This window comes from Puma concolor, chromosome B3 (assembly GCF_028749965.1).
Source record: "Puma concolor isolate L17-30 chromosome B3, mPumCon1.1.hap2, whole genome shotgun sequence".
In the NCBI taxonomy this organism is placed as follows: domain Eukaryota; kingdom Metazoa; phylum Chordata; class Mammalia; order Carnivora; family Felidae; genus Puma; species Puma concolor.
Window position 1 is genome coordinate 97001827 of NC_141672.1, and position 27147 is coordinate 97028973.

The window sequence follows — 27147 nt, forward strand, 5'->3', positions numbered from 1 at the left end:
AGCATGGAGAAGGGGAAAACAGATGTCAGTTGAATGACAGGAGCTTCAAAGGAGCAAAGGTTCTATACAGGAGTAGAGGAGAAATGGTCTGGAGGCTGCAGGGGGAATAAAGGGGAACATGGCCATATGACTTCTGGTCTTTTCAACTCCAAAATTCTGACTTACATGCAGGTGGGGATAGATCTTTCCACTGTGGGTCCAAAAGTTGGTGGCTTCTGAGGGTACTGCATCCTTGGCAGGACAGGGGACTATGCTGAAAAACTACCTTGACTATCTCTCTGCCTTAAGGTCATTTCCCAAGTCACAGAAAAGGCTAACAGGTTCCCAGTGGGATGTCTTCACTGTTGGCCAAGAGAGTTTCTGGAGAATCTTTGCACAGAGCCCAAAGTAGTTGGGCAAAAAGCTGAAGCGAGGTTGGGCTGGAGTTCTGACTGTCTGGGCTGGAATCCTGGTCCCACCACCGACTGACTGCAGTCCTCTGGCAAGTCCTTTCACCCTGCCGTGCCTCAGTTTGCTCCTCTGTAAAATGCAGAAGTCAGACGACCTACCTCAGGGGCACTAACACCACACATACAGCATCATCGATAGCACCTGCAGAATGTAGGAATTTGCAGAGTGAAATGAGGCAGACTTTGTCCAATGCCTCCCAATTTCCATTCCCTACTGCTTCCTGATAACAGAAACCCAACGCTGTTTGGGGATGACAATGTGTCCAGCTCAGTTCTCTCTTTCCCAGGGTCCCTTGTAGTAGCAATGTAACCTACTTCTGGCCAATAAAGTACAAAATCTGTTGGAAGAAGGGAGATTTGGGGGAAAACTTTTGCTTTCCTGGTAAGAAGGAGAAACAGAGGCTGGTGACCACTTTCTCCCTTCTTCTGGCCCTGGATACAGAGGTGATGTTTGGAGCTGTGGTGGTCATACTGTAATAATGCGGCAAATGCCAGTGTTCTCAGGGTGGTGGAGAAGAAAGACTGGAGGGTGGGTCCCTGATGGCACCCTGAGCTGCTAAACCAAAGTCGGCGATCACCTACCCTTGTTCCTGTTACACGAGGAAAACAGCTCCCAATTTGTTTCGCTACTTTATTTGGGGTCTATAGTTAACTGTAGCTGGACACATCCCTAAATGATATAGAGGTTTAGCATGTCTCCGAAGGAGGCCCTTACAAAAGCACAGCACGCTCTCGATTCAGGTCATCTGCTTCTATCAAGAAAGGAATCAGGTGCTAACAACCCAGCATGAACCCCATGTTTCTTTTCCAAAAAATATTAAAGGGGTGGCCCCAAATAGGAAGTGTAGGAGCAGGATGTATAGGTGTGCCTGAGGGTACCATAGGGAGGCTGGGCTCAGCAAAGGGGAGCTGCCATCCTCAGAGCTGAAAAATAAGCAGATAATGCCACTTCCCCAAGCCTGGCCCTCAGCCCAAACTCTGCCGAGGACAAACCATCTGACAGAGTAAAGGGAAGCGGATCCCGCCAAGAGCCATTTAACCTGGCTACTTAATTACTCACTCATAAAAATCACAGAGCCGGTTCTGAATTATGGTAGTGGTCAAGAAGTATGTTGTTTACCTACGACTGCTGTTGCTCGTTTATGCCAAACACACCGCATCCCTTCAAAAGCTTCTTAAACAGCCTCAAGTGAACTAACTAAATGGTAGGATTTGGTAAGCTCCTCTGCTTTCCTTCCCCCACCCGGTTCTCCGGGATTGGAAAAAATGAGGTTTTAACTCAAGAGTCTGGTTCCTCGGAAAAGCCAAACTGAGAAAAGATACAACAATGATGGAGAAAGCCAAATGATTAAAAAACAAAACAGGAGTTTACCCTAGGCCGCGCCCACAGGGCTCGCTGCGCTGGCTACCGCTGACACCCCACCCCCTCCTCCACCTTGCTTGGCTCGGGCAGGACTGCGATCAGTTCGCATCTCTCAGGAAGGCGATGGAGGGAACTCATCTCAAGACCCTACCGGGGTAGAGCAGCGACCAGGGGCGGCTTCCACCAGGCGCCCCCGCCCAGAGGCGGAACCGCCTCCGCTAAGCGGGCGGGGGCTCTACAAGGTGTCCGGCGCCTCCGAGGTCCGCCCGGCTCGGGCCCCACAGCCGCGCAACCCGGGGGCTCCGGGCCGCAAGCCACGCCTCACCGGCGCCCGGGAACCACGGAGCCCATCCCAGGCGCGAGGCCTGGCTCCGGCCCCCGGCCCTGCACCCCCAACCCCGCTCCCCCGGGGGGCCGGTCTGGTTTCTTCGGCCCGCCTCCCGGCGCGCAGCCCCCGCCCCGGCCCGCACTCACGCTCCACGTCGTGCAGCTTGGCCCGCTCCTCCTCCAGTTTGCCCTTGAGGCTCTCGGCCTCGCTCTTCAGCGACGCCAGCGTCTGGTTCTCGTGCAGCCCATCGGTTGCCATCTTCGCGCCGGGACGCGGCGGGGAGCGAAGCGGAGAGCGGGGCGGCGGGTGAGCGGGCGGCGGAGGCCAGGCCGGCGAGCGGGCGGGAGCGGCCCCCGGCGCAGCTCCAGCCGCCTTCTCCCCGAGCGCGGCCCCGCCCTCCGGCGCTGACGCGGGCGGCTGCGAGCCTGGCTGCCGCTGTCGACTCCCCCCTCTCCGCCCGCCTCGCCCGCGGACACCCGCGCCCCCTCCGCGCCCACCCCCGCCCTGGCACCTGCGGCGCGCGCCTGGCGCTGTGCCCGGGGCGATGCCCGCGGTGGCGCTGCAGCGCACAACACCCGGAGAAGCAGGGAGTGTCGTGCCCCTTTTACCGGTGGGAAAACCGAGGCTCAGAGTCGATAACGTGACTTGCCCGAGGACCCGCTCGTAGTGAAGGACCAAACTGGGATTCCAATCCAGGACTGCCGGCTCCTGGGACCTGGTGAAGTCCCAGTGACACGGCCTTCCTACCTGCCCCTTCCCTGGCACCGATCAGCTCTCAGTGGGACTTGATAGGCTGCGCAGTGGCTGCTACTTGCAGAGTAGGTGAGCAAGGAGAGGGCAACGAGGCCCGGTCCACACCCACCACTGATTCCCACCTCATCCTGGGTAGCCCTGGTTCCCCACCCGCCCCCACAACGAACCGGAAACTTTCCTCCTTCGTTGACTCAAATATACAAAAATAAAACTCGTTTTGGCTTCTGAGAAGCTGTAGTGTACGCCATTAAGACCGCACACTCTGGGTTTTGCTTTTCTTTTTTTCACGCAGAGAATTAAGTGCCTGGCCTGGGGTCAGCAAAAGGAGGTGGTGGCAGGGGTGGGGTTAGTATTCAGGGGCCCAGACCCAGCGTTTTTGAACATACGCTCAGTGATCTCAGCTGTGTCATTTCTGAGGCAGCTTCCTCCACCTTAGAATGGAAGGTTCCTAGGAGTCTCTCAAAGATGCAGATTTAGTGACTTTAAGGCAGGCTCAAGCATCTCTTTTTCCCAGTCCTCTGCAATGCGAGGCGCTGTTCCAAGTACTTTACGTTAATAAACCACAACAATCACCCTGAATGGATACTATTCTCCCCATTTTACAAATGAGGAAGTTGAGGGACGGAAAGTTTAAATGATTTGCTTGAGTCACACTCCCAGAAAGAGGCAAAGGCAGGATTTGGACCTAGGCAGTCTGGCTCTATTCAGCTACATGCCTCCAGACTTCAGTGTGGAGGACCCAACCCATGGCTTCTCCCTTTTACCCCTCCATGACCTTGCGTGTGTGTGTGTGTGTGTGTGTGTGTGTGTTTATACATGCAAAATGGGAAGGCAGATCGAGGTTACAAATTCTAGAGCAAACATTCCCAAACAGGATTTTGGTGTCTGTGCTCACCCTTCCCTCCTTCCACTTCTTGTCCTGGGTGGCTCTTCATCAAAGGAAAGTTGGAAGTAGCCTGGGTGGCTCAGTCGGTTGAGCATCTGACTTCAGATCAGATCATGACCTCACGGTTCGTGAGTTCGAGCCCCGCATTGGGATCTGTGCTGACAGCTCGGAGCCTGGAGCCTGCTTCAGATTCTGTGTCTCCCTCTCTCTGCTCCTCCCCCACTCACACTGTATCTTTCTCTCAAAAATGAATAAACATTAAAAAAAAGTTGGAAGTAATCTATATTAATCTAAGCATGGTTGTCTAGGAGGTTAGATTCTGGGCTCTTTGGTTTCCTTATCTGGGACATCTACTTCGGCTGTTGTGAGAATTGAATACGAGAATTTGAGTGAACCTCTTAGCAGACACCGCCATCATAGCAGGTGTGTTTTAACTACCAGCTCCCCATTGATACAGGTTTCTTCATCACTTATCCTCAGTATTTAGCATAATAGATGGTATGTGGTAGGTGCTCAGTTAATGTTAGCTTATCAAGTGGATATATAAAATAGAATATATAAACTGTATAATTAAAAACAAAACAAATACACAAAATATCAATGTGTTAATAGATATATACAACTATTTATGAAAGTGAAACTATTATATCTGCTTCAGAGTTTGTAGAGCAGAAGCGTAAAAGCATGGGTGCCATCAAGATCATACTGCCTGAGGATAACTCCTGGCTGTGCTGTGTGGCCTTGGGTGATTTACTTAACTTCTCTGGGTCTCAGGCTCCTCCTCTATAAATGGAAAACACCTCCTCAAAAAGCCTCATCCTGGGTAACCCTGTAGAGCATCCCATGACACATAGTACTTGCTCAAAATTAAGGCTCCCTGATACACTTGAGCAATTCATATGAAGTAATTTGAATGAGACACTAGGCCATGGGAGACACTTCTCACCAGGATCACCTCAGAAGGCCTGGCCAGATAGCATCCTCCCATCACTTCCTCAGGCTGGTGCCTCGTGGCCCCTCGTGGGCTGTGTGTGCCTGCTCAAGGTCTGCCTGTGTGTGATCTGGAGTGAGCAGAGCTTCACGCTGGAGCGTGTCCTCCTCTGGACATTCTCTCTGTAAACTAAACCCCACGTATCTCCCAATCTGGAGGGTCTGCCACCTAGAGATGAGGACATGCAACTTTTTAATAGCTGGGAAAGTTTACAAAGTGCCTTCCTGTACTTTGGTTTCCACTCCTGTTTCTAGGTAAGGAGTCTGGAGAGCAGAAAAGTTGAGTTCTGCTACCTTTCAGTAGTAGTGGAGTTACAGGGTTGCCTCATTTGTGAAAAGGGAAACTGGGGGCTCACAATCCCAAACACCCAGATAAAAATCAGCTGTCGGTCACGTGGATGTCTCATCAGCCACAGGAGTGTGTCTGAATAATTGGGAACCTGCAAGTGCTTATGGTGGAGATAGCCTGTGACCGTTTCCTGAAAAGTGCCTCCGACCTGGGAGAATCTATGATGCTACAGGATGTGATGACAGGGATTCTGGGCTCCTTGTGTCCAGAGAAGAAGGTGTTTAAAAAACAAAAGAGCTAGATTCACAAATAGCACTGTACCAGGATGGTAGGGCCGCCGGAAAGCAGGCCTCTTTTAAGAACTGAATGTCCTCGGTTTGACGATTTGCAGAGCTAAGTTTAGAACACAAGGTGCTTCAGGTAGAAGCCTGTTATACTAAGCCTGAATCTTGTGACATCAGGATTGTTACGCCTGTGTGTCACTCTGGGCTGTTTACTTGCCATTTGCTTTATGAGAACATAAATGGAACCAAGAAGATCAATACTGTCTTTTCCTCTTCAGGTGGATAAAATGTAAAATTCCCCTCTCCTCTCTTTGATACATGGTGTTTAAAATGTGCTGATAATTGGGGGGTTTCCTATTGGGCTTCTGGAGAAGAGTGCTCTACCACCTTTGACCAGGTGGGGGCTCTGCTCAGCCACATTACTGAGCCCAGCTTTGCAAATCCTCTGAGATAGGATTAATTTCAAGGGCTTCAGCCATGCTATGGGCATTATGCTGCAAGATCTGAACAAAGCTGACTCATAGTCACCTCTAGTGAGGATTGATTTGTGTTCTTTGAAAAATGTCAGGATTTATATTCAGTCCCCAGCCCTCACTGAAGTCTCAGGCCTAAGGAACACTTTTCCCTGAACTTAATATTGTTTACTACTGAGGCCTTATAGGGTTCAGTCTTCAATAGAGTTAGTTGTTCCTAGGGAGAGCTGGACCAAGGTCTTTGGAGAGGTACTTCCAGGCTGTTTATTTGCCAGAGTCCCTTTTATCTTAGTTGCTTGCCTAGCAGACTAGTAGAAAGCAGAAGCAAAAAACATTAGTCCTAAAAAATAATAATAGCCAAAACATTCATTGAGCACATCCTGTGCCAGGTACTACTGTTTTAAACACTTTATCAGGGGCACCTGGGTGGCTCAGTCGGTTAAGCATCTGACTTCGGTTCAGGTCATGATCTCACGGTTCGTGGGTTCGAGCCCTGCTTTGGGCTCCACACTGACGCTGCAGAGCCTGCTTGGGATTCCCTTCCTCTTCCTCTCTCTCAAAATAAACAAACTTAAAAAACATAAATACTTAATAAAATGAACTAATTTGATTCTTACAAATCCTTATGAGATAGTGCTATTATTCCTATTTTACATATAGGAAAACCTACCTCCTAAGAGAGTAGAGATCTGCTGGCACACCACCACCAAAGAACACAACTTGGATCTGAACTCAGGAGGTCAGAGACCAGCGTCCACACCCTGAACTCCCATGCTGTACTGCCTCACTGAGCCCATGTGTGCTGTACATGTGTGTGTGTGTGTGTGTGTGTGTGTGTAAATTCCTCTGTCACAGGACCCAAACATTAGACATCATTTTAAAAACAGGTAACTACTTAAATTTCTAAAAGGTGGCACTTACAATTTCTGCACACATTGAACAGTAGCTGAGCTGTTGAGATTTCTTGAAAACTGGCCTCAGAGCTCGTTGTTTGAAACATTTGTCACAGGAGCCAAATACGTTAACTAGAAAGGTCTGATCACACATTTTTTTTTTTTTTTTGCCCAAAATGAAGCTGAAAAAGAGAGAGAAAGAGAGAAAGGGACATATGTGCATGAGAAAAGCCAACAGAAACAGCTTTTTAAAACCTCATCTTCCTTTTATCATGATGGTTGCTCAGACTTCTACATGTGGGATGAAGTATATGCAGTTAATGTATAACCTTTGATTTATTACAACATGCTGGGTCAACACCAACTCGTTTATTTAATCAGGAAGAAAGCATTAGACAATAGGTTTTCTGGGGTTACCATTTAACTGGCTCTTTTGGCAGCTTCAGACATGGATGCAATTAATCTTTGCAGCACAATATTAATCCTGTGGGGCTTTGCAGTGGAAAGCATTGTTGTAATGGATACTATAATTTAAAACTTAAAAAAATTCTGCCTCTAAGGTACACTTTTGGAATAAAGAATCAGAAAATGGTAGAGCCTGATCTCAACCAATACTGTAAGGCTGAGTAAACGCAGTATTGGTTCTCTGCTAGGGACACATCCCACTTATTAAATATTTGACAGCCACAGACCCAGGGTCCCTGTCTGTCCATCAAGAGGTCAACAGACAGGCCCAGGCCACTGAAGGGAGAGCAAATTTACGGAAGCAAAACCATCTGGTGGCTAAGGGTGCTGGCTCTGGCTGACCAGATCCTGGCCCCACTACTTAGGCAAGTTACTTTGAGCTCTCTGGATCTTTGCTAATCGATCACACGGGGATCTTAACATGTATTGTCACAGGGTCATCAGGGGAATTAGAAGAGACAGTTCATGAAGCTTAGCTCAAGGCTGGAATACCGTGAATGCTGCGTAGATGTTAAGTTGCCCTGTGAGTGCCTACAGTAGCAGCAAAAGCAGCATAGCAGTGGGAAGGGGGTGGGGGGGGGAGGCTAGAGATGTGGAAGAAGCAGAGGTGAGCCTAAGGCCACATTTCAGGCAGAACACAATGAAGGCCTTACTTGAAACAATGGTGTGGGATGTATGTGGACCACACTTAGGAAGAAGGAGCCAGACTTGGCGACATGTGGGGACAAGGAGGGGGAGATGTCTACAATGCCTCTTAGGTTTCTGTTGGGGAAGCTAGGTGTTGCAGTGCCACTGCTGGAAATGAGGACAAGAGGGTAAGAGGGGGAGGGAGCAGCCATCACGGTGCAGCCGATTTAATAGGTGTTCCAAAGAGTGGGACACATCAAGATTCAAAGAAATAACCCCCTGAATATAAAGATATTTGGGGGGTACTGGTCTGAACATTTCAAAGAGCCAAATTTGAGAAGAATGTATTTATGGGGCAGGTGGCAGCGGGGACACTTCTAAGGCGGGATGTCTATCATGCAGAGGTCACCATGGGGCTGGAGAAATTGGGTTGAACTCTCCCACAGCAAAGGGGCAGCTGATAGTAGTTCTGGAGATCTCTAGGTAACAGAGTAGAGGACAGTCCTTTAAGGATGAAAGATCAGAAGGGAACCAGCTACTGACCACCATGGAGTGCTTGGCCCTGACTGCTCACAGCCACCCCAGGAAGGAAGCAGACATCTGTGTTACAGCTGAGGAAGTGCCGGGGGATTAACCATGTTCAAGGTCAGTGGTGGAGCCTGAATCTGTGTGCAGTGGGACTCCGCAACACTTACCGTGGAACCGGCACAATCAGTCTGCTCCGCCTTTTCATAAAATACTCAAGGGCCTGCCCACTGAAGCCTGGCCTTTGGCGAGGACCCGGTAATGTTGCCTTCCACTGCCCACACCCGCCAGTCACTAGATCATGCTGAGGACTCCAAGTAATAGCATTAGGAAGGTGAGCCACGGGTTTTTCAGCAAGGAGGCAACGTCATTCAAGTGGATTATTCCAGCATTTGTGCTTCCAGAAGTAGGTCAGAGAGAGAATGTACAACAGCGGAATCCACTAGGTTAGGAAACTGTTATTGTGTTCTGGGAAAGAGGAAACAAGCTCTGGATGGAGTAGCAACTGTGGAAATGGAAGGAGAGAAGAAACCTGAGGGACCAAGTGGAGAAGGAATACAAGCATGGCTAGGCGTTATGGGAAGGCAAGAGAAAGGGAAGGAGGAAAAAAATGCCACTATTCCAAATCTGGAAGGAGACACTGAATTTTAAACTTTATCAAATGATAAGAGCTGTACATGTTTGTTAGAAATAATTGGAAACAGAAGGACATGAAGAGGGACAATCACCTGCATGCCCTATACTAATGAAGTGACTGCTGTTAACATTTTGTGTCTTCTTCTAATGTCTTCATAAGCATACATTTATACTCTAAAAAAATTGGAAGTGTATGCCATGTATAATTTTGAACTGTAGTTTTTTTGCTTCATAGTGCTATTGCATATTCTTGGAAAAACACCATTTTCTAATGGAGACCACCAGTTTTGAGACATACCAACCTTAAATCGCTTCACACAGCTAGCATTTTAGATCTGGTTATTAAGCAGGCAAGCAACAAACTAAATTAGAAATATTACAGTATTTAAAACTATAAATATTATACATGGGCATTGTAGTGTCAGGAAAAATCAAAAAGGTATAAGGAGGAAAATAATCATCTACAATCCCACTGCCCAGAGAGACTCCTGTCCACATTTTGGCATATACAAGAATAGATTTTATAGTTTTAATATTTTTATACACTGGTGTTTTTCACTTAGCATCTATATCATGACTAAATTTATTCTCAGTGCATTCTACCATACTTATGGTCAATAATCCTTTTTATGGTGAGGGAACTTTTCCCATCTAGGACAAGTGTCTCAGTGAACATTTTGACAAGAAAAATATAAAAATGTCCCATTTTAACAAGCCTTGGGCACCTGGGTGGCTCAGTCGGTTGAACGTCCGACTTCGGCTCAGGTCATGATCTCGTAGTTCACAAGTTCAAGCCTCGCATTGGACTCTGTGCTGACAACTCAGAGCCTGGAGCCTGCTTCAGATTCTGTGTTTCCATCTCTCTCTGCCCCTCCCCTGCTCATGCTCTGTCTCTCTCTCAAAAATAAATAAATGAATAAATAAGTAAAAACATTAAAAAAATAAAGAAACAAAAAAACAAGAAAACAAGCCTTGACATGAAGTTGTTCTGCGGTTGTCCATAGAACTCAAACCTTTCCCTAATCCCACGCCAAGCACAAAATGTCCTTCCAATCTTTCACCTAAATATGTAATTTGAAAATTACTGAACAACCCATCACCCTATATTTATTTTTAAGAGTACAGGCCAAAGATAGAAAGTCAGAAGTGAAAGTCCCTATAACCTGCTCTGCGTTTTTTCCCCCTTATTTAGATTTGGTGCATATTCTTCCAGACTCTTCTGACACCATAGGTAAAGCTTTGTGAGTTATACAAATAAGGCTGTTAGCTATTTGCCTTCTTCACCTCATTTATTGTCAGTACTTACAGATCTGTTTTGTGATAACAGCTTTGGTATTACTCTATACTATGTCCTGACATAATTTATTAAACCAACCTATTATTGCATATGTAGGATATCTCCAGTTTTTACTTATAAAAGTAAAATGGGCAAAACAACTCCCCCTCCACCCCACCCTGCTTTGCTGGTGGAATGTAAACTAGTGCAGCTGCTGTGGAAAACGGTTTGGCAGTGCCTCTGAAAGCTGAACAGAGTTGTCACCATATGACCCAGCAAATCCACTCCCAGGTATATGCCCCTGAAAACTGAAAACACATGTTCACATAAAAACTCATACATGAATGTTTGTAGTAGCATTTAAGCCCAAAGTGTCAACAACTCAAACCCATCAACAAATGGGTTTGTTGATCAACAAGCAAACAATATATGGTATACCCATATAGTAGAATGTTATTTGGCAATAAAAAAGAATGAAATCAGGGGCGCGTGGGTGGCTCAGTTGGTTGTGTGACTGACTTCGGCTCAGGTCATGATCTTACAGTTTGAGTTTGGGCCCCACATCGGGCTCTGTGCTGACTGCTCAGAGCCTGGAGGCTGCTTCAGATTCTGTGTCTCCCTGTCTCTCTGCTCTTGCCTCTGCTCAGGCTCTGTCTCTGTCTCTCTCAAAAATAAACATTAAAAAATTAAAGAATGAAATTCTGTTACAGGCTGCAACATGGATGAACCTTGAAAACATGCTAAGTGAAATAAGCCAGACACAAAAGGCCACTTACTGTGACTCCAATTATATGAAATGTCCAGGATAGGCAAATCCATACAGATGGGGAAGGTAGATTAAAGGTTACCAGTAAGTGGGAGGAGGGGAGAATTGGGAGTGACTGCTTAATGTGTAAGGGGTTTCTTGTCTGGGGTGATGGAAATGCTCTGGAATTAGATAATGCACATCCTTGTATATATACTGAGAACCACTGAAATGGATGCTTCACAATGCTCATTTTTGTGTGCGTTATCTCATTAAAATTATTAAAATATTTTTTTTTAATTTTTTTTTTAACGTTTATTTATTTTTGGGACAGAGAGAGACAGAGCATGAACGGGGGAGGGGCAGAGAGAGAGGGAGACACAGAATTGGAAACAGGCTCCAGGCTCTGAGCCATCAGCCCAGAGCCCGACGCGGGGCTCGAACTCCCGGACCGCGAGATCGTGACCTGGCTGAAGTCGGACGCTTAACCGACTGCGCCACCCAGGTGCCCCTATTAAAATATTTTTAACGTTTATTCATTTTTGAGAGACAGAGGGAACAGAACCTGAGTGGGGGAAGGGCAGAGAGAGAGGGAGACAGAATCCGAAGCAGGCTCCAGGCTCTGAACTCTCAGCACAGAGCCCACGCAGGGCTCAAACTCACTGACCACAAGATCATGACCTGAACCAAAGTTGGACACTCAACAGACTGAGCCACCCAGGGGGCCCCAAGATTATTATTTTTAATACAAGACTTTGAACGGACCCTTCACAAATGCAGACATTCATATGGTCCATAAACATATAAGAGGCGCTCAATATCATTAGTCATCAAAGAAATGCAAATGAAAACCACCCTGCTATACCAGTACTTACCCACTGGAATACCTAAAATTTAAAAGACTGACAATTCAAAGCGTGGCCAAGGGTGTGGAGAACTGGACCCTTTTCCTTGTTGGTGGGAGTATAAACTGGTACAACCTCTTTGGAAAACTGGTTGGCAGGACCTACTAAAGCTATTCATAATCTGTGAGCTGGCAATTCTACTCCTGGATACACACTCATCAGAAACAAATACTTATATCCTCAAAAAAATGAATAAGGATGTCATAGCAGCTTTATCCAGAATAGCCCCATGGAAAAACCCAAATGTTCATCGACAGACCGGATAAACTGTGATATGCAATAAAGAAGAAGAAAGCTCTGATGCACATGACAGTGTGGATATAGCTCACAGATGTGACTATATAACATTTGTATTAAAACCTTCCTATTCCATAAGCTGTGTTCTGAGGCTTATGTTCACATGCAAAGTGTTACTTGGATCCATTTTTAAAACAGATTATATGACTTTACAGATGCCTAACTTTTTCCCCCTGGATGCCAGCACGAAATATATTTTTAAAACAAAACACCTTCCTAGTATTTCAAAAGAAACACATGCAGGTTGTAGAACAATTAGAACAGGGAGATTAACCCCCCAACCCCCCCTTACCTGTGCTCCTACCTCCCAGAAATCCCACCTAACACCTTGGTGTGTGCACGTAGGAACACTTTCGGAGCGTGTGGGAGAGCCTGCATATATGTGAGTACATACATACCTTCCAGAGAGTCAACACTTGGAGCGACCAGCTGAGGGGTCAGTCAGACCTGCAGCTCCAAGGGGAAGGTGCCGAAGCAGAAGCCTCACCTCTAATCTCCTTATCTGGGTGTTGAGACTCAGCAGCTTTGTCCCTTCCCACGGGCGCGCACTGTCGATGGCATCCTTCTGCTCATCCGCACCAGATGCCCTCAGAACCTCCGCTGACCTGTGTCTCGGGCTCAGTTCTCTGCCCTCCGCAGGAGGCAGATGTGGCAGCTTTGCCCCTCACGAATCCATTTCCCGCTCCACTGAGCAACCCTAACATTCCCCTGTGACTGTTACCAGCGCCTCCTGCCTTCTCAGTCCTCAGCCCACCAGCACGTCTTCATTTTGGCTATCCTTCCCACCTTCAGCTTTGTGGGACTGAGCAGGATGTGGGATGAGTGCCCCTCTCCCGTCTCCATGCATAAAGTTTTCAGCCTCTGAAGGTCCACTTGTCTTGTTCCCAAACAAGATCTACTCCTGCTCAAGGCTGACCAGCCTCTCCCCTCTAATCCTGCTGCCTCTAATAGGACCTTGCTCCTGCAGCCCTGTCCCATCTCACCAGCATCAAGATGAGCAGTGGAACGAGTAAGATGTGGACAAGCTCTCCAGGAGCTCACAGGGTAGCAAAGGAGATGGGCAATGTTACTGGCTTCTATAGCCCAGGGCGAGTGGTGTAAAGCAGGCAAGAACCCTGACTTGTGGGAACCGAAAAGGAAGGGTGATGGGCTCCTGTGGCCTAGGGAAGATGGGGAGAGGAGAAGGGGCATGGAGAAGGTCACAAGTGCACATCAGAAACCCACTCACGTCTCTGCCAAGTGGCCCCTCCTCTCACTGTCTGGGAGCCCACAGAGGCACAGCCTGAGGCAGGACTTATGGCATATTTACTTCCCTTCTAAAAACATTTATATACTTTTTAAAAAAGTTATTTTGAGAGAGAGACAGAGAGAGAGAGAGAAACCCAAGCAGGCTCCACCTTGTCACCAAGTCCTACATGGGGCTCCAACCCACAAACTGTGAGATCATGACCTGAGCCTAAACCAAGAGTCGGACACTTAACTGACTGAGCCACCTGGGTATCCCAACTGTTTATACACATTTTATGAAAAATTATGAATCTATAAAGATCCCAGCATCTTTAAGTATACAACCCTTGAAGAAAAGCATAAACCTCGTGCACGTAAGACAAATGTAGTCTCCCAGCAATTAAAAAAAACCTGACCCAACTCATTTGGTAATTTATTTTATTGATTAAAATATTTAAAAGTTCTACTTTTTCATTTCTTCATATACAACGTATCTAAAAGAACTAAATCATTTATAATATGAAAAGGCATTGTTACATATTAATAGGGTGATGTTGCTTCATAATCATGTATTATCACTCCTAAGACATAGATCTGTGGGACAGAACCACAGCTCGTGCCTGTGAGTCTGTCAGAGACAGGAGGGATGGTTGGATTCTTGGAATGGGCCACACACCACAGGCTAGCAATGCAACATCACATGCTCTGAAGGAAGGAATGAGAACGTCTGGGGGGACAAGGGATGGTTGGTTTTCATGAAACTTGGGAAATACTGGTTTCTCAACAGGAAGAACTGACATAATTCTTCAGGTTTTTTTTATGGGAAAATTTAAAAACATTTGAATGCTGAAAAGAGAGAGAAAACCAATTAGGTTGCCTTTTAAACTTAGTTTTAGAGAAGCTGTTGCACGAACAATATTGAACAATGAAAAACATATGGCCAATATGTTGGCAGATAAAACATGAAGAAATGTTCTTTCAGAAGAGGTGGTAAATGCCCTGGCAATTAATTTTAATAATATATTCGTTTTAGGTAGATATATATATAACACTTCACGTGATTCATTTCAGACTGAATATGTGCCTAAAAACTAGAGGGCTCTTAAATAATAAATATTTTTTCATGCAGGAGCATTTTTAGTGACAGTGAACCCCACCCCTCCCACCCTGGGCAGGAGGCATGGGGTGAGAGGAATTTCGACAGGGCATTGTGGCCAAATGGGATTATTTCCTGGAAGACTCAGCCCTGGAACCCACTCACGGCTTCATAAATGTACCTGGGCTTCACATGAACATTAGTAAACTTAGGGGGCACTGTGTCCCCAGATCATACTCCCTTTGAGGGGAGCCCTGTCACAAAACAGATCTAGACAAGAGGCACCTGGAAGAAAACATGGGCCTTCGAGGAATTCCAGTAAAAGCTGGCTGTGATTCAGAAGGTAGACATGGCCTTTCCAACCGCAGCTGGTGTGTGTTAACTCTTACAAAATGACAGTGGCAGCACCATCACGGGGAACAAGAGAAGATGTGGCCCATCTTGAAGAATTCTTCTTTGCTTCTTTACATCACATTCCAAAGCATTTCCAGTTCCAATTAACAACCACATCCCTCATATTTGACCTTCATTTGGCTTCTGAGGGAAACATACATTTCCTCTCCTTTCTCCTGCTATAATCTATTGAGAAAACCTAGCTTAAAACTGCTGGGGATCTGGATCATTTCCAGAGCATGTGGAGAGGGGGTAAAAGGAAAGGTAACTTGAAAGAGATATTTTGTATCCAACATCAGCTGTGATGAATCCTCCCGGCTATTTAGGAGAGCCTGAAATAAGAACCAGAAGAAAAATGAATAAGGAAACCAGTGCATTCTGCTTTATGACTATTTAGAAGTCTAGAGTAAGGAAAACACAACTCCAGCTTCACTGAAAAGCTCCTTTCAAAATCATGTGAGAGAATACACAAAAGACTATTTTAACAACACAATACCATGGTGACATGGTCTATGCAGGATTTCCAGTCGCTCTCATGAATATTTACTTAAGTGCTCTGTTTCACCTCAGAAGTTAATTTCCCACAGGATGGAATGACTGTAAATGGATCTGTTTTCTATTATCCACCCTTGTGGCATAATTCTAAGCCCAAACATGAATAGATCTCACAGATTAAGTCTTATAGCACTTACCCTTCTTTTTAGTTCAGTAGTTTGTGAACTTTTTGCCTAAAGACCCCTTTAAATTCTTTTTATTTTTAAGTTTACTTTTGGGGCATCTGGGTGGCTCAGTTGGTTAAGCAGCCGACTTTGGCTCAGGTCATGATCTCGCAGTTCATGGGTTTGAGCCCTGCATCGGGCTCTGTGCTGACAGCTCAGAGCCTGGAGCCTGCTTCGGATTCTGTATCTCCCTCTCTTTCTGCCCCTCCCTGCCCTGCTCTCTCTCAAAATTAAATAAACATTATAAATTAAAAAAAAAAAATAAAGTGTACTTTTATTATTATTATTATTATTTTAAGTAGCCTACATGGCCAGCATGGAGCCCAATATGGGGCTTGAACTCATGACCCTGAGATCAAGACATGAACTGAGATCAAGAGTCGAACACTTAACTGACTGTGCCACCCAGGTGCCCCAAGACCCCTTATACCCTTTAAAGATTATTGAGGACCCTAAAGAGCTTTGGGTATGTAGGTATAGCTATTGATATTTACCATATTAGTAATTAAAATACTTCAAAATATTAAATCATTAAAATAAAAAGAACAAACCCAATGCATGTAAACATGTATTGAAAAATAACTATTTTTGAAAACAAAAAAATTTAGTAGGAGGCAGTATTGTTTTATATTTTTGTAAATCTTTTTAATGCCTGACATAATATGACAGGTGGAAACTTGTATCCACTTCTACCTTAAATCCATAGTGACATGTTATTTTGGTTGAAGTCTATAAGGAAAAGTGTGCCCCACACACACATATTTAGAAAAAAGAAGACTTTGCAGACTCACTGAAAGGGTCTCCAGAATGCCCAGAATCCTTGAACTAAACTTTGAGAACTGATGTGCTAGTTGATTGGGGAAGAAACTTTAGGGATTTAAATAAGAAAAAAAATGGGTATACAAGACTCTGTTTCCATTCAGGCTCTGCTCTCTTGCACAGACTGATAAGAAGACTGATAATAAACAAGACACCCTGAAGGAACATAGCAGCTGAGTGGTGATTTTGGTGTTTTCATTCCCTTCCCACTGAGGCTAAAATGGGTTCTGAAAGCGGGGGTATTTGACAGAGAAAATTCCTGCTGCTTTTGCTAAGTGCCTTTCATTTGCATGTTTGGTAAATGTGCTTTAATCTTAGATTGCTATAACCGTAATTCAATATCAATTTCTTTTTTTTTTTTTATTTTAGAGAAAGAAAGAGTGCAAGTAGGGGAGAGGGGTGTAGGGAGAGAGAGAGGGATAATCTTAAGCAGACCCCACTCAGTGCAGAGCCCAAAGCGGGGCTCCATGCCATGACCCAGGTATCATGACCAGAGCCGAAATCAAGAGTCAGATGCCCAACCGACTGAGCCACCCAGGCACTCCTCAATATCAATTTCTTATACTGAAAATTAAAAGGCACATCCCTTGGAGAAACGGGAACCCTCTTACACTGTTGGTGGGAATGCAAACTGGTTGCAGCCACTCTGGAAGACAGTGTGGAGGTTCCTCAAAAAATTAAAAATAGATCTACCCTATGACCCAGCAATAGCACTGCTAGGAATTTACCCAAGGGATACAGGAGTGCTGATGCATAGGGGCACTTGTACCCCAATGTTCATAGCAGCACTTTCAACAATAGCCAAATTATGGAAAGGGCCTAAATGTCCATCAACTGATGAATGGATAAAGAAATTGTGAAAAGAGAGGTTAGAGTGGGAGAGAGCCAAAGCATAAGAGACTGTTAAAAACTGAGAACAAACTGAGGGCTGATGGGGGGTGGGAGGGAGGGGAGGGTGGTGATGGGTATTGAAGAGGGCATCTTTTGGGATGAGCACTGTGTGTTGTATGGTAACCAATTTGACAATAAATTTTATATATTAAAAAAAAAGAAAAAATAAACCAAAAAAAAAAAAAAAAAGAAATTGCAGTTTATATACACAATGGAATACTATGTGGCAATGAGAAAGAATGAAATATGGCCTTTTGCAGCAATGTGGATGGAACTGGAGAGTGTTATGCTAAGTGAAATAAGTCATACAGAGAAAGACAGATACCATAGGTTTTCACTCTTATGTGGATCTTGAGAAACTTAACAGAAGACCATGGGGGAGGGGAAAGAAAGAAAAAGTTAGGGAGGGAGCCAAACCATAAGAGACTCTTAAAAACTGGGAATAAACTGAGGGTTGATGCGGGGTGGGAGGGATGGAAGGGTGGGTGATGGGTATTGAGGAGGGCACCTGTTGGGATGAGCACTGGGTGTTGTATGGAAACCAATTTGACAATAAATTTCATATTAAAAAAAATAAAAATATGAACCAAAAAAAAAAAAAAGAAGAAGAAGATGTGGTCTATATATACAATGGGATACCACATGGCAATGAGAAAGAATGAAATCTGGCCATTTGTAGCAACGTGGATGGAACTGGAGAGTATTGTGCTAAGTGAAATAAGTCAGACAGAGAAAGACAGATACCATATGTTTTCACTCTTATGTGGATCCTGAGAAACTCAATAGAAGACCAGTGGGGAGGGGAAGGGGGAAAAAAGTTACAGAGAGGGAAAGAGGCAAACCATAAGAGACTTCTTAAATACTGAGAACAAACTGAGGGTTGATGGGGGGTGGGGAAAGTGGGTGATGGGCATTAAGGAGGGCACCTGTTGGGATGAGCACTGGGTGTTGTAGGGAAACCAATTTGACAATCAATTATAGTTAATATAAAAAATAAGGAAATAAAAAATAAAAGGCACGTGCTTAAGGATCATACCTGTACTTTGCGAACAAAGGATGGAGTCACTCTTTTCTCGAAGTCATCTATAGGTGTGTATGAATTAAGGATCTTTATGATCTGTGAACAGCACATAAGATGGTGTTAGACCGTGAAAAAGGACAAGTCTGTCCATGAAATAATGATTCAATGGTTTGGGAACTGTTGGGAACCACACATAGTTCTTTAACATTGTAACTTGGCTCTAGGAACCATGTGCTCCAGCCTCCTTCCTTACTGCCCCCTGCTCTCCATACATACACATCTGTGTTTTGTGGGCAGGGAATGCACTTTTGTGTTTTAAAGTTCTAAGTTAGTATTAAATAAATGCTTTTTAGATAAGATGGTGGCCCATGGAAGATACATCTCCTCAAAGAGCACACAGAGCCTCAGATACATCCTATCGCTGGCTAAGCCAGAAAGGGGGACATCAATGACATGATTTGGTAGTGAAGATCAGGGACACACTCTGTAAATGTGGTCACCTGCACAGCAGACAGTGAGGTACAGCGTTCATAGATCTCCTTGGCATCGCTGTCTGTGGTCTTCTTGACCTGAAGCAACCAGGCTGCCTGAGAGAGAGGCTCCAAAGTTTCCTTAGCCAAGCTGTTCTGCAAATTCTTATCTTTAAGCCATTCTTCTAAGTAGCTGATGTTGCACCTGGAGTAAAAGCCAGAGAAACAGACAAGAGTGGGTGATCCATTGAGAACACTTCAGAGTAGGGTGCTGAATCCCCCAGTGTGTACTGAGAGGGTCCCCAAGTTCACTGAGAGCCTTAGGACCACAGTCCAGCAGTTTCTTCATTTGTAACATGAGGGGGTTGGACCAGATGATCAGCTCTCATGACCCATGGTTCTAAGGATCTTGATGGTCTGGGGTGAGGGGCCATACCAGTTATAAACTTTGGGGAAAATCTGAGCAAAAAGCAGCAACTGTAATAATTTATAAAGTAATCTATTAAAATACCCTTAATAATGGATTTGAAAATCTACTAAAGGAAAAAACCGTAGTGATATTTGAAGATTTACATTGGTATAAAAAACTCATTTCTTTTCCTAAGTTGGCAGAAAATTTCCAGTTGGTAGAAGGCTTTAATTCAGTCCACTGGGGTTTTTATTCTTGTTTCTATGAGTAATTATCATAAGTTTATGAATTAAGAGGCATGGGTTTTAGTCCCACCAATCTACTGTGTGAACTTGGAAAGTTACTCAACCTCTCTGGGTAAATGAGAATGTTGAGAGCCCTCATATACTGTTGGTAGGAATGTAAAATGGCATAGCTGCTAAGAAAAATAGTTTGGCAGTTCCTCAAAATGTTAAACATAGAACTGCCATATGACCCAGCAACTCTACTTCTAATACTCAAGAGAACTTAAAGCACGTCCATATAAAACACTGTGCACAAATGTTCACTGCAGCATTATTTATAATAGCTAAAAAATGAAAACAACCCAAATGTCCACCAACTGATGGATACACAAATTGTACGTCCATACAATGGAATAGTATTCAGCAATAAAAAGGAATGAGGTAGTGATACATGTGGTCACATGGATGAGTGGTGAAAACTTTACGCTAAGTGCAAGAAGCCAGTTACAAAAGACATCACATTTGGGGCACATGGGTGGCTCACTTGGTTAAGCATCTGCTCTTGGTATCGGCTAAGGTCATGATTTCACAGTCTGTGAGTTCGAGCCCCATGTCAGGCTCTGTGCTGACAGCGAAAAGCCTGCTTGATATTCTCTCTCTCTCTCTCTCTCTCTCTCTCTCTCTCTCTCTCTCTGCTCATCCCTCACTTGCACTGTCTCTGTATCTCTCAAAATAAATAAATGCCCTTAAAAATATCTAAATGAAAAGATATCACATTTTATGATTCCATTTACAAAAGTGTCCAGAACAGGCAAACCTATAGGGAAAGAAAATATATTTGTGGCTGCCTAGGCTGAGGGAGAGGGGACTGGGGAGGTGGGATGGGGTAGGGGATAAGAGTGGCTGCTAAGAGGTATAAGGTTTCTTTATAGAGTGATGGAAATATTTTTAAATCACATTACGGTGATGTTTGCACAACTCTGTAAATACACCAAAAACCATTGAACTATATGAGTATGGTTTACAGAACAGATAAACTTCACAGCGTGTAAATTATCTGCCAATGAAGCTGTTTTAAAAAATCGACTGGGGACACCTAGCTGGCTCAGTTGGAGGAATATGTGACTCTTGATCTCAAGACCATGGGTTCATGCCCCACATTTGGTGGAGAGATTACTTAAATAAATAAACTTTAAAAAATTGAGTTTTGAACTAGGTGATATCTAAGGTCATTTCTACCACTGACCTTTTAAATTAGCAACTCCCTATGTGGGTCTTTGGTTATAACACTGGGACAACAATGCTGAATTGAAGTATTCCATAGGGATGTAATGAGTATGAGATACCATCTCTTACACTGGTTTCCCCCTTTTTTGCACTGTCAATTTTGTCCCACTAGTTTGAGTCCTTATTACAATACATTCCTATTGGGCCTCTCATCTTGTCCCTTCTAATCCATTCTATTTGGTCCTGCTACAGTACTTCCTTAATCTGGATGTTGAGCATGTTAATTCTCTCACTTAAAAATCAGTGGTGGAGGGGCACCTGGGTGGTTCAGGGGGTTAAGTGTCCGACTTTGGCTCAGGTCATGATCTCACTGTTCGTGAGTTCAAGCCCTGTGTTGGGCTCTGTGCTGACAGCTCAGAGCCTGAAACCTGCTTCGGATTCTGTGTCTCCCTTTCTCCCTGCCACTCCTCTTCTCCCTCTCTCTTTCTCTCAAAAATAAACAAACATTAAAAAATTTAAAAAAATCAGTGGTGGAATATGATACAGTAATTCCACTACTGGGTATTTACCCAAAGAAAATAAAAACACTAATTCAAAAAGATATATGCACCCCTATGTTTATTATAGAATTATTTAAAATAGTCAAGATATGGAAGCAACCCAGGTGTATATCTGGTCCATAGATGAATGAATAAAGAAGGTGTGGTATATATGTACAATCAAATATTACTCGGCCATAAAAAATAATGAGATCTTGCCATTTGCAACAACATGGATGAACCTAGAGCTTATAATGCTAAGTGAAATAAGTCAAAGAAATACAAATACCATATGATTTCACTCACATGTGGAGTTTAAGAAACAAAACAAAGGAAAAAAGAAGCAAAGAAAAAAAACCTCAGATTCTTAAATACAGAGAACAAACTGGTGGTTATCAGAGGGGAGGTGGGTGGGAGGATGGGCGAAACAGATAAAAGGAATTAATAGTAGACTTATCCTGATGAGTACTGAGTAATATATAGAGTTGTTGAATCATTATATTGTATACCTGAAACTAATATAACACTCTATGTTAATTATACCTCAATTAAAAAAAAAAAGTGGGAGTGGGGGAGGGAATCAGTGGTGGAGTTCTGGTTCTTGGTAAGAGCACGCTCCATTTTGCCCCTCCCAATGAATGCAGCTATAAAAGCTTGATTGAATGTCTTGAAGCAGCTATTTGATGACTCTGAAAGGTAAATAGTACCAGATAGATTGGGGAAGAAGACCAGTATTTGAGGTATTGCTAAATGGATAATCAGTTTACCAGTTTATTCCATCTGCTATTCATTAGCTTGACCTCAAAGAAGCCTGAAGCTCAGCAGTTGGTACTGATGACAACAAAGAGCTCCAGAAGGAGCCCTCTAGGTCTGGCTTGAGGGGCTGAAAAGAGGTGTGTTAAAGCTCCTGAGAGGGTGGAAATCCTCTCCTTTTACCTTCTTCTTTCATGTTTAAGCCCCAATTTCATTGTGGTAGCAATGGTGGCAATGGAGTCCAGGAAGAAGCTAAAATTCTCAGGGAGAAACATCTTCTCCAAATGGAGCAACTGTGGTTCATGAGAAGGGGGTGAACCCCCATTGTTCTATTCTGCCACCACTGAGCCTCAGATGAAGACATTTGCAGGAAGTACACCACACAGTGAGGTAAGTAAAGCCCCAGTTTTCTGTCTGGAGGACCAAAGAGGGATTTCCAGCAATCTGGAAAGTATCAGGGGTGATTTGGAGGAGGAGGAACTTGGGAAAGCAATCCCTTGAAATTGTTTATGAACTCCTTGGTACACTCCTCTGGGCTCATGCATGGATCTGATCCTCAACAGCACACATAGTTTGAAGACTAAACTATGAGACAGAGCACCATGCAAGTTTCAGACTGACCACTGTGTGTCACACATGAGACAGAACCAAACAGCATTACAAAGGCTTTGAAAACTGACGTGGGAAACATGAGCCACCAAGGATGGTCAGAACTTGCAAGTGAACTCAAATGGTGTGATTATCTGATAAAAATACCAACATTCTCCATAACAATGAAAGATTCAAAATCTCATAGTGTAATATTAAAAGTGTCCAGAATACAATTCAAAATTACTTGACATATGAAGAACCAGGAAAACCTCAATTTGCATCAAATAAGACAATCAGCAGGTGTCAACTCTGAGATGATGCACACTTGGAATTATCTCACAAAGACTTTAAAGAAGCTATCGCAAAAATGCTCCAAAAAGTGAAGATGAACTATCTTGAAATAACTGGAAAGATAGAAAGTCTCAGAAAAGAAATAGAATGATATAAAGAAAAACCAAATGAAAATTTTAGAAGTGAAAAATCCAGTAACAAAAATAATTCTCTTAATAGGCTCAATAGCAAAATAGACATGGCAGAGGAAAGAATCTGTGAACTTGAAGGGGTCAATAGAGATTATTTAATCTAAAGAATATAAAGGGAAAAAAACTGAAAAAATAAACAGAACCTTATGGACTCATGGGATAATAATGAAAGGTTTAACATTTGTGTTATTGAAGTTCCAGAGGAAAGGAGAAATTAAGATGCAGACAAAATATTTGAAGAAATGGCTTAAAATGTCTCAGATTTAGTGAGATATACAAGCCTACAGATTCAAAAAGCTCAGGGAATCTCAAAGAGATTCTTGGGAACCCCAAGAAATCCACACCTAGACACATCCTAAGTCTTTAAGTCCTAAGACACATACTTTAGGAAAGAAGGTGAAATGAAGGCATTTTCACGTGAAAGAAAACTAAGTATTGCCAGTGAACCTGCTGTACAAGGACCTACTGACAGAATTTCTTCAGACAGAAAGGAAATGATATTAACATGACATTTGGGGGAAAAAATAAGACTTGAAACATTAGGAATGAAGGGGTAACAGAAATGGTAAATATGTGAGTAAATATAATAGGCAATTCTTCTACTGAGTTCCTTAAAATATTTTAGATGGTTTAAAATAAAAATTATAACATTATCCAGAACAGTTTTTGATTATGTATATATAATACATAAAACAACTATAACATAAAGTGGAAAGGGGAAAGGGGACTATGTGATGGTTAGCTTCCTACATTCCACTTGACATGGTTAAGATAATGATTCTCAATAGACTGAAGAAGTTAAGTATACATACTGTAATCCCTAGAACAACCACTAAAAAACACAAAAAACATAAAAACACAAAAAACAACCACTAAGAACACAGTAGATAAATTTAAAACGGGTATTAAGGGGCGCCTGGGTGGCTCAGTCAATTAAGCGTCCAACTTCGGTTCAGGTCATGATCTCACAGCTTGTGAGTTCAAGCCCCGCACTGGGCTCTGTGCTAACAGCTCGGAGCCTGGAGCCTGCTTCAATTCTGTGTCTCCCTCTCCCTCTGCTCCTACCCTGCTTGTGCTCTCTGCCTCTCATAAATGAATAAATGTTAAAAATATTAAAAAAAAAATAAAAGGAGTATCAAAAATATTCAAAGAACCCAAGAGAAGGCAGAGAAAGGAAGTCAGAGAAATAAAAACCAAAGGAACAAATAGAAAATAATAAAATGGTAGATTTAAATCTAAACATATTAATAATTACATTAAATTGAAATGGCCTAAACACTCCAATTAAGAAGCACAGATTGTCAGACTTGCCTTAAAAAATCCAAAACTAAACCAAACAAGATCCAAATGTACACTGCCTATAAGAAAGTCACTTTAGGGGCACCTGGGTGGCTCAGTTGGTTGAGCGTCTGACTCTTGATTTCAGCTCAGGTCATGATCTCAGGGTCATGGGATCAGGCCCTGGGTCGGGCTCTGTGCTGAACGTGGAGCCTGCTTAGGATTCTCTCTCTCTCTCTCTCTCTCTCTCTCTTTCTCTCCCTCCCTCTGCCCCATTCCCCACTTTCACGCGTGCGCGCACACACACACACTCTCTCTCTCTCTCTCTGTCTCAAATGAAAAAAGAAGTAAAGTAAGTCATTTCAAATATGACACAGGTAGGTTAAAAGTAAAAGGATGAAAAAAGATACACTATGAGAACACTAATCAAAAGAAAAAGTAGGCTTTCAGACAAAGTAGATTTCAGAGCAGAGAAGATTACCATTAGAGGGCTAAAGAAGGACCCTACATAATGTTAGGATGGTCAACTCACTAAGAAGACATTAAATACATGAAGCAAAAACTGACAAACTGAAGGAACATACAGATTCATAATTACAGATGGACTTCAACACTCCTCTCAGTAATCAACAGAAATAATACACAGAAAATCGGCAAGGATATAGAACTGAAAAACACCATCAACAAACTGGGTCTAATTGACATTTGTAGGACGTTCCACCCAAACACAGTAGAATATACATTCTTTTCAACTGTATGTGGAACATTCACAAAAACAGATCATTTTCTAGGCATAAAAGCCAATCGTCACAAATTTAAAAAGAATTGAAATCATACAAAGTTTTTTTAATGTAAAAATATTTAAAAGTTTTTATTTAAAAAATAAACCTGGGCAATTCTCAAAGTGGGATGGTTAGTGACTCTGGTGTCTTAATCTATGATATATTTCAACCTGTGTGCATCTTGAGATTATTTTTCTATTATGATAAAAGACATATAATTTACCACCTTAACTTTAAAATTTTTTTAATGTTTATTTATTTTTGAGAGAGAGAGAGAGCGAGCGATAACAAGCAGAGGAGAGGCAGTGAGAGAGAAGGAGACAGAATCCCAGGCAAGCGCCACGGTGTCAGCACAGAGCCCAATGTGGGACTCGAACTCATGAACCATGAGATCATGATCTGAGCTGAAACCAAGAGGCAGATGCTTAACCAACTGAGCCACCCAGGCACCCCACCATCTTAACCATTTTTAAAAACCAAAAAAATTTTGTTAATGTTTATTTATTTTTAAGACAGATACAGAGCATGAATGGGAGAGGGTCAGAGAGAGGGAGACATAGAATCTGAAGCAGGCTCCAGGCTTCGGGCTGTCAGCACAGAGCCTGTGCTGAAAGCAGGGCTCAAACTCAGGGACTGTGAGATCATGACCTGAGCCGAAGTCGGATGCCTAACCAACTGAGCCAGCCACCCATGCACCCGGCATCTTAACCATTTTTAAGTGTAGAGTATAGTAGTGTTAACGGTGTGCAACAACAGATCCCTAGAACTCTTTCATCTTTCAGACCTGAAACTCTTTATCCACTGAACAACACCTCCCCTTTTCCCGCTCTCCTCAGCCTCTGGCAGCCACCATTCTCCTTTCTGTTTCCAAGAGTGTGCCTGACAGAATATGTTCTTTGATCATATGGAATCAAACTAAATATTAGTAATAGACAAGTAGCAAGAAAGTCTCTGAACAGTTGAAAAAGAAGCAACATACTTCTAAATAATCCACAGGGCAAAGAGTAAGACTCCAGGGAAATCAGAAACTATTTTTCAACTCAGCAAAGGTGGAAATACAACATTTCCAAATTTGTGGGATAAAGTTGGCACTTGGAGAGAAATTCATAGCATTAAATGCTTATGTTAGAAAAGAGAGGTCTCAAAGTCAATAACCAGTGCTTCTCCCCTAAGAAACTAGAAAAAAAGAGAGCAAAATAAATCCAAAGTAAGAATGAAATAATAAAGACAGTAATAGAAATCAATTAAATTTTTTAAAATAGAGAAAAATCAATGGAAGTAAAAACTGGTTACTTGAAAAGATCAGTAAAATTGATAAACCTCTAGCAAGACGGATCACGAGAAAAAGATAAGACACAGATCACCAATATAGGAATCAAAGGGGCCAGATACCACTACAAATTCTACAGAAACTAAAATAATAAGAAAATATTGTCAATAGTCTATGCACATAAACTCAACAACTTTGAGTGGACCAATTCCTTTAAAAAACTCACCAAAGATGAAATATATAATCTGAATATTCCAATAACTATTAACGGAATTGAATTCATAGTTTATCTAAAAAAAGTTTTTATTGTTTTTATTTATGTTTGAAGGAGAGAGAGACAGAGCATGAGCGGGGGAAGGGGGGGCGCAGAGAGAGAGGGAGGCACAGAATCTGAAGCAGGCTCCAGGCTCTGAGCTGTCAGCACAAAGCCTGACATGGGGCTCGAATCCATGAGCCATGAGATCATGATCTGAGCCAAAGCCGGATGCTTAACTGACTGAGCCACCCAGGTGCCCCATGAATTCGTAGTTTAAAGCCTTCTGGAAAAAAACAAAAAAAAAAAAAAAAAAAAAAAAAACAAAAAAACTTATGGTGGCTGCCACTGCTGAGGGACTAAAGCATGCACTGCTCACCCTGGAAAATGGCATTCTACTTATCTCTGTAACCAATCTGGCACTCCATTCAAAGGGAGCTATTAATACCTACCATCAGTTATCCTTTACTGAGGCCTGTGTTCATTCTTCTAAGTCTTGGTCTGCTGAAATTCTGCCTG

General features: G+C 43.2%; 2 protein-coding genes across 7 annotated transcripts in view; both read right to left on the bottom strand.

The window, feature by feature from the left end:
* Nucleotides 1-12706, bottom strand: part of GNB5 (G protein subunit beta 5) — a 61347-nt gene extending 48641 nt beyond the window's left edge. Inside the window, exons 1-3 of one of the 4 annotated variants that reach the window (XM_086710701.1) lie at nt 12583-12706; nt 6737-6890; nt 2287-2398 (exon numbers count right to left, since the gene is read on the bottom strand). In XM_086710701.1, the coding sequence (XP_086566827.1) occupies nt 2287-2398; nt 6737-6862 (238 nt within the window). In that variant the 5' untranslated portion in view covers nt 6863-6890; nt 12583-12706. Of the gene's footprint in view, nt 1-2286; nt 2542-2651; nt 2932-6736; nt 6891-12582 lie in introns of those variants that run through there. The other 3 variants (XM_086710705.1, XM_086710703.1, XM_086710702.1) reach the window with 3 other exon arrangements.
* A 1126-nt stretch (nt 12707-13832) lies between these two features.
* Nucleotides 13833-27147, bottom strand: part of MYO5C (myosin VC) — a 105447-nt gene continuing 92132 nt past the window's right edge. For all 3 annotated transcript variants that reach the window (XM_086710698.1, XM_086710699.1, XM_086710700.1), the window contains 3 exons: nt 18851-19025; nt 18366-18446; nt 13833-15232 (listed from right to left, as the gene is read on the bottom strand). In XM_086710698.1, coding sequence (XP_086566824.1) covers nt 15080-15232; nt 18366-18446; nt 18851-19025 — 409 coding nt within the window. In that variant the 3' untranslated portion in view covers nt 13833-15079. The remainder of the gene's footprint in view (nt 15233-18365; nt 18447-18850; nt 19026-27147) is intronic.